Source organism: Dromiciops gliroides, chromosome 2, assembly GCF_019393635.1.
Source record: "Dromiciops gliroides isolate mDroGli1 chromosome 2, mDroGli1.pri, whole genome shotgun sequence".
NCBI classification, from domain to species: domain Eukaryota; kingdom Metazoa; phylum Chordata; class Mammalia; order Microbiotheria; family Microbiotheriidae; genus Dromiciops; species Dromiciops gliroides.
Window position 1 is genome coordinate 664,365,071 of NC_057862.1, and position 13,528 is coordinate 664,378,598.

At 47.9% G+C, this 13,528-nt stretch overlaps 1 protein-coding gene across 5 annotated transcripts in view; it reads left to right on the forward strand.

Annotated features, from left to right (window-relative positions):
• The window catches only part of KRCC1 (lysine rich coiled-coil 1), a 40,691-nt gene extending 29,173 nt beyond the window's left edge, over positions 1–11,518 (forward strand). For 4 of the 5 annotated variants that reach the window (XM_043990382.1, XM_043990381.1, XM_043990383.1 and 1 more), the window contains 2 exons: positions 4,142–4,241; positions 6,387–11,518. In XM_043990382.1, the coding sequence (XP_043846317.1) occupies positions 4,142–4,241; positions 6,387–7,113 (827 nt within the window). In that variant the 3' untranslated portion in view covers positions 7,114–11,518. The remainder of the gene's footprint in view (positions 1–4,141; positions 4,242–6,386) is intronic. The other variant, XM_043990384.1, reaches the window with a different exon arrangement.
• Positions 11,519–13,528: the final 2,010 nt, after the last annotated feature.

Below are 13,528 nucleotides of genomic sequence, written 5' to 3' on the forward strand. Positions count from 1 at the left end.
TCAATCTGTCCGTGGAGCTGCTATTGTCATATTTACTCAGACTGGAAACCTTAGAAGGATCTTAGATCAGCTCTCTTCTCTCTTTCCCTGACCCAATAAGACCCATTGGTTCTTCCCTAGAGATGCTTCTCCTCTGTCCCATTCTCTGTGTTTCCAGTGCCACAAGCCTAATTTAGTCTAACATCTAAAATCGTGGGTTTTAGAAAGGGTGGCCTTTCTGACTAGGTGACTCATCTGTTCAGCAAACACTCATTAAATATTAAATAGTGCCCACTTTGTGCAAAGCTAGGCCGTGTGAGACACACAAACAAGACCAGAACCAAAAAGACTTGCCACAAGGAGCTCATGTTCTCATGAGAAAGAGAACCTGTATGGGAATTTGAGGAGGGAAGGAGCGAGGTGGGGAAAGGGTGTGGAGCGCTGTAGGTGAGACACCTCTTGAAGGAGTCCACAGTTGACCTCAGGCTTGAGGGAAGAAGAGGCTTCTGAGGAGCAGACAAGGTCAGGAGGGAGCCTTGCTCCAGGGTGTGAATGCACCAAGACAGAGAGTGCATTAGTCCAGTCTGACTGGAACACAGAGCATGTACAAGATAGGAAGGGGAAAGCAAGTCCAGACTGAGTCTAGGTTGGGTCCAGACTGTGATGAAAAGGAGGGAATTAAAGGAAGCGGTTGGGAGACTGGCCAAAGGCGATGGCTCTTGGCTGACTGACAGCGGAGAGAAGACCAAACTGCTCTCTGCCACAGGATGGGGTCTTTGGCTGAGAGAGAACAGAAATGGATAATAGGGCATGGAAGCCCAGGGCATGGATGGAGAGAACAAGAAAAGAGCCGGCTGTCCTGTGTGAGAGGGAGTCATTAGGTCCCAGTTACTGAAAGAATAGGTAACTAGGACTGGAACAATTAGAGCTGCCCAGAGGGAGAGTGGGCTTCCTCAGGGACCACTGGAGGCCTTCAAGAGAAGGCTGAATGGCTTCTGCCTCAAGGGAAGGTCAGAGAGGGGATTCAGCTTCAGGTGCAGGTTGGGCCAGCTGGCCTCAGAGAGCCTGTCCAGCTCTGAGATGGGCTGATTCATTGGACAGAATGCTTCCTTTGTGTTTATTTTAGAAATACAACCTCAGCTACTTTTTAAAAAATGTTTCCCTTCTGCAAGTTGGTGCCCTTTGAGAGTCAGTGAGTCTGTGTACATTTATTAAGCCCCTACTGTGTGCCCAGCCCTGTGCTAACTACTGGGGACAAAAAAAAAGACCCAGACTACCCCCACCCTCATGGAGCTTCTAGTCTGATGGAGGAGATGACATGCACACAACCACGTATGTACAAGATGTGTACAGGGTCAGTGGGACGCAGTGTGCCAGGCACCGTGCTAAGTGCTAGGACACAAAAAAATGGCCAAAAAGATTAAATAGTGAAAAGATGAGTAGATAGAAGTAACAGAGGAGTTACTGGACTCAAAAGACAGCTCTCCTCCCTTCCTACCTCTATTTCTGCCCCCTCCTCTGTACTCCAGGCCACAGCCCCCCTCTTCACTCCCAGCCCTGCTCCTCCTCCTGATCCAGGATTAAGTCCAAACATAGGAGCCTGGAACCAAGTTCTTCCCTGATACTGCCTCCAACCTACCTAGACTGGCTCATGTCCCACCACTCTACTACTTAGACTTTAGATCGCTCATGTTGTTAGCTTCACCTGATTCCATGCCTTCCCTTCCATTAGTGTTTCCCTTCCCCCCGACCCTAGGTAATTGGGGTTAGGTGACTTGTCCAAGGTCACATAACTAGTAAGTATCTGAAGCTAGATTTGAACTCAGGTTTTCCTGACTCCAGGGCTGGTGCTCTATCCACTGTGCCACTTAGCCACATCTTCCTTCCAGTGGTTCTTAAAGGCATGAGTGAGACACTACTTCCTCCACCCCAAATCTTTCCCTAGTCTTCCAAGCCAAAAATGGAGTCAGAGCATTCCCCCAGAACACTTAACCCAGCTGGATGGGCCTATCAGGTTTGGCTTGGTATCATAATTCTTTCTCTACATCTCTGTCCCACCTAACTGGACCGTAACTGCCTAGGAGCAGGACCATCCTTGTCTCTCTTCAAGAGGCCTGTCCCTCAGGAAACCCCCCATCTTTGAGTGGAAGGCCAGATCCCCCTAGTCCCAAACTGGGGGTTCATTCTAAGAACTTCAAGCCCGTCCTCATGGCCAGATTCCAGAACTCTCCTCCCACTCCATCTCTCCTCCCGAAGAGACAGCTGGGCAAGCATTCCTAGCTCCACCATTGCCCCGACTGTTCCCATCTCCTGGGCCAGGACAGTTTCCTCTCCTGTCTGGTCTCTGACCTGTGCTCGGGAGGAGAAGAGGAGAGGCAAAGAGTGGCCAGGAACTCTCTCCTAGGGACACGTGAATGGTTTCTGGGGGAGGCAAAGAAATCTTGCCTCTCCATACCCAATGCCACCCCAACTGTGGCTCAGGATGCCAGAGCAGACAGGAGGAAGAAGACGAGAAGAAAGCCAGCGAGGTTCCTGGCTTTGCATTTATAGGCCTCAGCAGAGACTGGTCCCCCCAACAGTCTTCTTACCAACAGTCCAGGCCAGTCATCTCATCTTGGGACAGTTTTGCCCCCATGGTGCCTCTTGACCCTCAAGGTTGGGGCTGGAGTCCAGCCTCTGAGAGGGAGTGGGCAGCACATTGGATAGAATGCTAACCCAGGCACAGGGCTGGAGTCAGGAAGACCCGAGTCATGTCACCTCTGTCTGCCTCAGTCTCCCCAACGATCAAACCTCCCAGGGTTGTGCCAAGGTTGTGCCAAATGAGACAATACTTGTCAAGTGCTTAGCACAGGACCTGACACATAGGAGGCACCTTCCCCCCCCCCCGCCCCCCTCCCATCCTAAGAAGCCATTCCAGCCAAATCATTCATCTTGGGGCAGCTTTGTTCTCTTAACAGTCAGTGGGCACAACTATAGTCCAGCAGAGGCTCAGTAGCCACCTCCTCTCTTACCACTGACTGTGGAGATATGTGGCTGCTTGATTTGGGCCACAGTTCTAGGTTCTGGCTGGGCTCCCCCACCTCCTTTTAAAAGAAGGTTTTGCCCCTTGAGAGTCAACAAATATCACTGAGCACTTCCTGCATGTGCCAGTTGTTTTTGAGTGTTATACACAATGAAATCTTGCTCCCTTAGTGGAACTCCTCATTTTATAGCCGTGGAGCTTAAGCATCCACAGAAGATCCAGCTGGTTAATATCTGTGGGTAGAGTCCAGGCCTCTGGGTGCTGTTTGGCCTGGCAAAGTCATGAGGGTTGATATGAAAACCCATTGACTTGAGGGATGAGCTGTCGTTTGGGACTTTGGGCATGAACCTGCTAAAAGGTGTGAACATCTTTGGGGGCGGGGACAGAAGCATCCGGGATGAAATCCCCTTGCCCTGATTGAGTTCCTGGACTTCAGGTCCCATCTGGCAGAAAAAATGGACAAAAGATGAGATCCAGGGCCCCCCACCCCCAATGCATAGCACTGTGAAACACCTTTGTGTGCAGGATGTATTTTCTAAAGCTTCTGGGGAATGTTTCAGGTTCTGGTGTGGTGTGGGCTGGAGTGGGAAATAGAGAATTAGGAAAAAGGGGTTGCTAAAAAGACAATTGTATCAGAAGGAAGATAGGCCAGAGGAGGCTCAGAGGAAAAGCCAGCAGAAGTCAGGGGGCTCGTTTGATTCAAGGCTGCTCCGCAGTCCCAGCTGGCAGTGCAGTGGGGGTTGGCAGTGGCCGATGGGCCCCTCCTCAAGCTGGTGCTGCTCATCCACCGATTCCATTCTTCTTCTCCTTGTTACCATCATCCTCTTTGGGGTCTCTTGAAGACCCCAAGAGCAGGTTGGTTGCTCCTGAGCTTGGGGATGTTCAGGAGACGATCCCAACCTCAGCCACGTCCGTCTCCCGCAGGCCCGGCCCAAGAGGACAGTGATCTCATGGGATCCGGCTGAGGGCTTCGGAAAGGTGGGGTTGGGCTGAGCCCTGTTGGGCAGAGCCGGCCTGTCTCTGGGAGCCGTGTTAGGCAGCCTAGCTCATGGTGGTGTCCCCGGTAATAGCATCAAATACGGGTGTTTCTTTTTGCTGTCTCTGCATACTGACATTAACCTGAATTCTATGTTCTTTCAGCACTTGGTGTGGGCAACTACATATGTCCCATTTGTAGTGTCACCCTTACATCTGTAGAAATGTACCAGTCCCACATGCAAGGAAATAAACACCAACTTAAGTAAGTAATTCTGTGAGAATGCTCCTGTGACTCGGGTGATAAGGGCTCTGCACTGGTGTGGGCCTGTACCACCAGAGGGTCCTTTGACAAGGTTCCCTCCATGCCCCTGTCCTCCAGAAGCTTCCAGAACATGCTGGGCTGGGCCAGCCCTTGGGCCTCCCCCCCCCCCGCCCCCGCCCCTCCACTCCTGACTTAGCTGCCAGGCTCCTAGCTCAGCCAGGCGGGGCAGAGGCGTGGGCCTTCCATCGGAGCTGAACCACCTGGGCCTCGAAGCGGGGCTGATCTTTTGACCTGGGTTGGGAGTTTCCTTTTGGTTTTGGAGTAGTAGCATTTAAATCAAAATGCAGCATTTCTCTTTCATGTTTTTCTAGTGAGGAAAGGTGTCTTTTCTGATTTTTTTTTAATTTGGGAGCTAAATTTGGCAAACTGTCCTGGTCTCATCTGTAGTTTTTGTCTTTCTTCTGGAGGTACTAGAGGCAGTTGTTTAGATGCAGAAATGCTTCATGGGGGCTTCGGCCGCCTTCCCTTGGCTTGAAGTCTCCAGAACGTCACGGTCACTGACGTTTCAGGGTGAATCCATGGTCTTTCTCTCTGTATGTTGTGCTAGATTCTCTTATAAAAGCCCTCATTCAGATTTCTTAGGAAACTTGTCGATGTCACAGCCCCTTTCCCCTCCCTCACCCCCCCACCCCAGCACCAGCCTCCTAACAGAGTAGGAACAAGGTCAAGAACACGGCCAGACACTTTTGTTTTCACCTAATTCAGAGAAGGGAGAGAAAGTAGAACCCTTCCAAGGAGAACGGGAATCTCATTCCCTCTCATTCCACCTCGCCTCAAGTCTTGTCCCATGGCCACCTGGACGCGTGTTACTTCAGCCATTGTGTGTGTGCGTGTGTATAAGTAAGCTGCAGTCAGCTGACTGAGTCAGAATGCAAAAAGATCTCCACAGCCGAAATCATGAACAATCTACACAATAAGAGGGGAGGGGAAATGTAGCCAGGAATTTTGTGGGAAGAAGACCTGGGGGGCTTAGGGGCCCACAAGCTTAGCGGGAGAGGTACGGTGTGCTGTGGCATGGCTTGGCATCCCAGGAGGGAAGGCAGCCTTGGGCCTTCTCCTAGAAAAGGCAGGGGAGGGGTCCATGCCCTGTTCTCTGTCCTGGGCATGGGACAGCTCTGAGCACACTTGAGAAACCTGGATGAATGCTGTTCTCTAAAGAGAAATGGCTTGGATGAGAAGGGGACTTAAGAAGAAGCAAGTCAGGGCATAAAGACTTCGGGGGACCATGATGCCGTCTCCAGACCTTTGTAAGCTTGTTGCTGGCCCCCGGGGGAGAGCAGAGGAAGTTAATGTCCCCGATAGCTGGACTCCAGTAGGGCCAAGCAAAAGTGGGGGAGGGGCCTGCCTTTGGATGTACTGAGTTCCCTGGAATGGCCTTGCGGTGTTCAGGCAAAGGCAGACGGATGGGAATGTTTCAGGAGAGGCGGGCTCTTCAGATACACACTGGGTTGGATGGTCCTAAGTTCTTTCTCTGTGATTTTACAAGTACCCTGTAGAATCCCCAGGACCCTTTCCTCAGGCCTGCCTCCAGAGGCCCAAGAGCCAAGATCCCCCCCTAGTCTGACCTTGGACAGGATCTAGCCCAGGCCGGGCCACACTCTGTCACCTCCTCCCTGTGGCCCAGAAGTGTCCTGGCACCAGATGTGTCTGCCAGGCGGAATGCGGGGAAGGAGGCCCTGAGTGCAAGACCTTACCAGCCACACCTGACAGGTCCCCAAGGCAAGCCGACTTGGGCGTGCTTTGGAGAGGCTGGGGGCCTCTTCTGGAAGTGGGGCGCCTGTTTTCAGGAGTCTGTGTCTCACCTGAGAGACACAGGGTTTGGAGCTGGGAGGGAACTTGGAGATCATCGAGGCCAACCCTCTCTTTTTCCAGATAAGGAAACTGAGGCCGAGGGAAGGGAAGTGATATGTGCAGGGCCACACAGTAATTAGCAAAGCTGGGATTCACACCCAGGTCCTTCGGCTCCAAATCCCTCTGTGTTCCATCGGCTCTCACGGCTGCCTTGAGCCGAGGGAACTTTTGAAAGGACACGTTCTGAACAGAGCAGCCCAGTAACAAAGCCCTTCTCCCCCTTCTTACCCTTAGAGAATCCCTGGTTGTCAACCTGATGAAGAATTCCAAGAGAACCTTTCACTCTTTCCAAGATGAGCTGGCCGACTACATCCAGGTGCAGAAAGCCCGAGGGCTGGAGCCCAAGACTTACTTTAGGAAGATGGCGGAGGAGCATCGCAATGGCCGGCCCCACAGTGCTCTGGCGGTATTTGAGCAGAGACTCCCACCCGAGACTTTGCAGGCCTGCCCAGGAGCGTATGTCCTCACGCGAACAGTCGAGAACACGTTGTCTCATTGGTCACCAGGGCATGACAGCAGACTCAGCCCGGAATCTCTCGGCCACTGCCAGCCCAGCAAAGAAGAGTTCTCAGAAAAATTAATGGGCTTGGGGCCTGCGCAGCAGGACGATAACTCGGGCCCATCCAGCATCTCTGACCAAGCGGGTCACAAGCCCAAAGTGACTCACCCAAGGAAGAAGAGACATCCACAGGAGGAGGGAGAAGACCGGGCGAACGAGGAGGAGAAGAGGAAAAAGAACATGGAGGACAAGGACTCAGGCAGAGACCACAAGGCCATCCGCAGGAGGAAGGCAGAGGCAGAGGCCACCAGCCTCAGAAAGCCAAGGCCTCGGAAAGAGAGAAGGAATCGGGAGGTAGCCGCTGACAGAGAAGCCCGGAGACACCGGAAGGAGAAGAAGGATCCCCTGCCGAGGAGGACCGAGGAGGAGATCCTGTGGGACGAGTCTATCCTGGGCTTCTGACGCCCCAGCCATTGCCAGGTCCAGCACTGTCAATGAGGAGAAATGACTTCTCTGAACATTTTCTAATTTCATGAAAATGCTTGGTTTTTTTCCAGGTAATGCTGCTTCATTTTGTATGGAAGCCTACTTTTCTTCCCCAGTGGCAATGATATCTTTGAGTTATCCTTTATTTCAAACGACCTTTCTGAATTTCTTTCTTGATTAAGTTCCTGTTAGTTCGGGTTAAGGTTTGGTGTTTTGTTTTTGCTTTATTATTTTTAAAGAGAATATATGAAGCAGGGTAGGATTATTTTTTTCCATGTTTAGACGTAATTTACAGTGTTTTCCAGGTCCGAAAGTATGACATGACATAGTCTAAACTCAAATATATATAGTTCAAAATGTTCTCAAGTAAATAATACTGATCAGAATTCAGTTTACATTCAGGAAGTGTTCATATTAAAAATATTCTAATTTTCCATGCTGTTCTATATAAATTATGTGTTCCCTTTACAATATAGCTGTACCTTTCACTGAATAACTTGTCCTTAATACTTCGTTCCTCTGTCATTTGGCCACAGCATCTGCTGCTGACCACAGCTGGCGAGGAGGTGCCTGAGCAGGGAATCCTAGGTCCACACGTACAGGAAATCCTCCCACCCACCAGTCACTATTCTTGCCACATAGAACATAGATCGGACGGTCCAAGTACGTGAAACGAGGTGATGCTTTGTCTGGCTCAGTGGAGACAGAGAGCCGGGAGCTGGTGACTCTGTCCCAAGAGTGGGTGTAGCCTCCCCATCCTGCTGGGCCCTGCCTCAGCCCCTGGATAAATAAAGCCCAAGTAGGAAAGGCACAGTGGAATGTGTAGGATCTTTTAAAATCAAGTTGGAATCTAGAATCAGAGACTTTAGAGATAGCAAGGACTTGAGAGATCTCAAACTGTTTGGTCTTAGGCTCTCTTAAAACACTCTCAAAGTGTGGAGAATCCCCAAGAGCTTTTGTTCATGGAGGCTGTAGCTCTTGATGTTGGCCATATTTGAAATTAAGACATTTTAGAAGAATTATGAAAATGTTTTGACCTTGAGGAACCTTTTAAAAGGGGCTCAGGGAGCACCATTTTGAGAACCAATGATCTAGCTTGATACCATTTCACAGATGGGTAAACGTTGGCCCAGAGAAACTAAGTCACTTGTCTGGAGTCACCCAGCAAGTAGTGACAAAGCCAGGACTGCCTCTGTATCTCCTGATTCCCAGGCCTCCCACCCCTCCTTCCATCACATTGAGCTACATCAGGCCAACCCAGCCTATTTTTCCCCAAGCCCAGTTTAGCTGATCTTCCTCCCTCCTAAAAAAACTCAGTGGTTGACCAGATTTGTACTAGTTTAGCCCTTCATTCTGCTGATTTTTCAGTGTCCTAGTTGAAGCAAGCCCCTTGGCATTCTGGGACAGTCTGTTGTGGCTTGTACTATTTCCTGTATGTTCTCTTTGAAATTAATTGAAAACATTCCTGGCCTCACTGGAGGGAAGATGTGTTTGAAGAGTAATACGCTTCCTCCTGGCTCCCTTCTCCCATCCTTTGAAAAACTAGTACCGTCCAAAAAGTGCCTCGTCTATGATCACAAACCCTGCTGACCGACCAACAGGCAGGGGAAGAAACCCAGAAATGGATGAGACACAGGCTCTCCTGTGGTGAGGCTTACAGTTCAGGACGGAAGCAGGAACCCTCAAGTATGACCCAAAGGTACGGGCAATTCTACTCCAGATCAGCATGGGTGCTCCTAAAAATCACCACGCCGTGCAAAATCACAGAATAAAAACCACGGGGCTTATGGGGAAATGGCATTCAGGGCACAACACACCAAAGCATAAACAGGTGGAAACCTACAGAATGACAGCATGGTTTTAGCCACGTAAAATGGTCAGGGACAGAAATATTACAATAACTCCTGCCGATGGCTGGGGCCACAGGCTGCTCCTCAGCCTGCACCAGAAGATAAAATACAATTAATGTGGCACTCGACATGTTTGGGATGTTGAATGAGAGGCTTTTTATTCTATGAGGTGTTTTTTTTCTTTCTTTCTTTCTTTTTAATGAGAGGCTTTTTGAAAACTAGACTGAGAAAAGCTGGCAAATAAAGGAATGGCAAACACGTCTTTTTAGGATATGAGAGTGAACAGAAGTAACTGGCACTTGCATGTGTCTTGTGTATAGCTAGGTTCAGCTGAGGAAAATTTCAATTATGAAATCATACATAAGCAAACATAAAATCTGCGTCATGCTCAGGTTATTCCCTAGCATCCATCTAGTTGGGACAAATGAGCGTTTGCAAAGCTATAGTAATGATAGCAGAATTTAACTGTATACACTAAGTGCATGAGAGATACCCCCCCAAAAAAACCAAACCGGTATGTGAGGTCTGAGGGAGAAAGGTCCCCACCTCCACGATGACTTCGGGATGTCAGCCCCGGCTTGCTTGGGGTGGGCTTTGAGAAGTGGCCGGGTAGAAATTCAAGGTGGGAAGTGTGAGGGGCAGGGACGTGTTCCAAGTCCAGGAAACTCACTTAAAACACGAAGGAGCCATCTGAAGATAAGCAACAGTCCTGTTTTGCTTGAGGTGAGAGTTTTTGAAGGAAAATCATATGAGAAAAGGCTGGGAAGGCAGGGTGCTTCCACATTGTGGCGACCTTTGAATTCCAATAGTAATATCTGATTTTTCCATTTCCTGCTCCATTCCCAGGACGACTGGCTTTGAGCGGGTGGGTCCTCAGGACTTTCTTGCTGGATTCCAACCCCAAGCCCATGATGAAATAGAACTAGGCAAACACCTGAAAGATTAAGTAACTGGCCGTCTAACCCTGCTCTCAGAAACTCTCTGAAGGCCCCATCTAACCATTAGCTTAGTTCAGGAAACACCAGCATGGCCTTCAACTTAATGAATCCATTTGGTTTTTCAAAAGCTTTCTCAAGACCCCATTTATAGGAATCTGTCTGAGGACAGATTTGAACTCAGGAAGAGGAGTCTTCCTGACTCCAGGCCTGGCGCTCTATCCACTGTGCCACCCAGCTGCCCAATGGCTTACTAATTAGTCTGGCTTAGTTTATCTCATTAATTCATTTAACAACCAGAATCACTTAGAAGAGCACAGGGTTCCACTCCCACATAGCAGTGAGACACAGGAGGGGCTTTGGAGGTTGGTCCAGCCTTTTAGCAATGCCACAGAATGAGGAGGGGAAGAGGAAGACAGTTGAGGGGTAAGGGGGCACTTCCAGGGAGGTCTGGGTTTCTCCACTTAAGCAGGTAGCTCAACTTCGGTCAGACCCCCTGGATTCTGACACATTATTAGCTCTGTGATCTAGCCAAGTCACCCCCAATTTCCTCCTCTGTATAATGGGGACAAAACACACTTCACAGGCCTGTTGAGAAGTATCTAGAAATGTGGCCTATCTCCCTCCTCCCCCCTGGACTGCAATAGGACACTTGGCTTCTGGGTGGAGGAGGGGCGGTAACTTGCTTTTAGGTGCTGAGCCCCTGGTTGCTACCCAGTATTTTTCAATCATTTAGCTAGTGCTTGTCCTGCCTCATTCATCTATTTCTTCATATGCCACTGGGATCACTCTTGGTCTCAGAACAGGGCTCCCTCCAAGACAGGGCAGGTCCTTGGCAAAGTTTATTTTTTGGTGGCAACCTAATTATTCATCAGACCCAGTGCCTACCTTTCTCTGTCTCCTTTTCTTCTGTCAAAACCTGTTCTTAGGAAGCGGCTGATAAAATCTTATTCAAAGGAGTGAACTTCTAAGGGTGGTGTTTCAGAAATTAGGGGAAAGAGGGACCCTTCTTCGAAGGTCCCTGGAAGTCTTGTAAGTCTGTTTCTAAGGTAAACCCTGTCCCCCTCAATCATAATAAGATCGAGATTGGCCAGGAAAACACCATTTGAATCTGGGGACTTAGCAGTAGAATTTGCTCAGTAGGGGTGACATCCTTGAGATTAGTGACAGGCATGGGTCCCTGCTCCTGTGATGCAAAGTGGTTAAAGAACAGCCTCTGGGAAGAAGGAAAGAAGCCCAGAAAGGCTGGAGTCAGAGCATTTCAAAACCAGTCCAATACCAAGGTAGTCAGCCTGAATTCCAGCAACCTCTTTGGGCCAGCAAAGCACTGACCCATTTTGTCAATGACGAGAGGACAGAAATAGCTTCAAAGAAACCAACAACCAAGCACATCTTGGAAGAAAAATATCTAGGCTGTAGTCAACAATGTAAACCCTTTTTTGGCTCTCCTCTCTGCTGAATGACAATGAACTTCTTAATTATTTTAGTTCTCAGCTAACTGGAGGAGGTGTGATGGATTGTTGTTATTTGTCCTTCATTCTTTTTTGTTTGTTTGTTTGTTTTGCTGGGCAATGGGGGTTAAGTGACTTGCCCGGGGTCACACAGCCAGTAAGTATCAAGTGTCTGAGGCCGGATTTGAACTCAAGTACTCCTGAATCCAGGGCCCGTGTTTTATCCACTGCGCCACCTAGCCGCCCCCATTTTGTCCTTCATTCTTGAAGAGGACCATGACGTTGGGAGATGACTTGCTTGCAGTGAATTGGATTTAAGTGAGAGAGGGATGTGCAAAACCACCAGCCTCACTCTCTTCCAGAGTCATTTGCAAGATATAAATCAGGATAACTGGAGATGGCCCCAGATGTTTGAGGCAATCAGGGTTAAATGACTTGCTCAGGGTCACACAGCTAGTAAGTGTCAAGTGTCTGAGGCTGGATTTGAACTCAGATCCTCCTGACTCCAGGACAAGTGCTCTATCCACTGCACCACCTAGCTGCCCTATGGTGTATATGGGTGCCATTCAGATATTCTGCCCTCTCTGTATTATATCCTCAGGTGGGAACAGAATTCAAGAGGCCATGAAATCCAATACCCTGCTTCAAGCAAGGACCATTCTAACCCAGAGTGGAGAGCAAAGGCTTTGTGATCTACATTCTATTGCCAATGGCCAGGTAGGATATTATTGCATGGGAGACAAAAGAAGAAAGGCCAGGCAGAATGACAAACAAGCATGGCAGCTTTGAACACACCAGACTGGACTTAACGATTAGAAAAGAAAAGCCAAGTGAGCATCCTACAGATTCACAGTTTCATGTTCAATCAGTCCCCCCTTTTCTGTTCTACTGCATATGTGGAAATGCCCATTAGATTTGGCACTTTTCAATTTCAATTTTAATTTTAATTTTTTAAAAACATTTTTGTGGAGCAATGAGGGTTTTGACTGGCCCAGGGTCACACAGCTAGTAAGTGTCAAGTGTCTGAGGCCAGATTTGAACTCAGGTCCTCCTGAATCCAAGGTTGGTGCTTTATCCACTGCCCCAGATTTGGTGCTTTTCAAGTTCAGAATTTAAATACCTACTCTGAAAAATCATCTGATAGAATTGGGGAGAGAGACATGTATACATGAAATAATGTAGTCAAAATGTTCCCATACAGTACACGGAGAACATGGTATATATTGTCAAACACTGGGGATGTTTACTTTTGATGAATTGCTTTCCCTCCTCTTTATTTTTAAATCTTTGATATAAGGGAGAGTATGGGGGGTATATTTAGAAATTAATGTGGTATAAAAACAAAAGATGTTGATAAAAATCGTTTTCAAAGGTAAAGAAATACTCCCTTCCATGTGTTGGGGGAGGTTGTTTGGCTTTTAAATTAATATTTAAAATTGATTATTCAATTATTATGTTATATGTTATCATATATTGTAATTATATGATGATTATTGTGAAATAGAATTACACTTGTATATAATACACAATAATATATCGTATATATTACATATACAATTGTATGCTATAATAGAACTATATATTATAGAACTATAACATAATGTGTTGTTAACCATATAATATATTGTGCTGTATCATATATCTGTATTATATATTGTTATAGTTGATATTTAATATTTAATATTGACATTTATCATTATATATCATTTCTATTGTTTTCTCTTCTCCCTCTCCTCCTACCCTCCACTGGAGAAAAAAAAAAAAGGTGAATAGGGAGTCAGCCAAAAAAATTACACATCAGCCATGTCTAAAACTGTGTGTCTCACTCCATACCCCAAGTCCCTCACCCCTCTCTGGAAATGAAGAGCATGTGGGCATAATTATCACTGGTCATCAGGAACTGTGAGTGATCAAGGATTGATCAGAGTTCTTAAGTCTTTCAAAGTCCTTTATAAAGTGTTTCCAACCTCATATCCTTGTGAGGTAGGCAAGGTAAATCATCCCTTTAATAGAAGAGAAAACCAAGGCCAAGAGAAGGGAGGAGACTGTACCAAGGTCACACAAGGTTAGTGGCAGAGCAGGGGATTTGATACTAACTCACTCTCTATAGAGTTAGGGGCAGCTGGATGATGCAATGGTTAGAGCATTGGGCCTG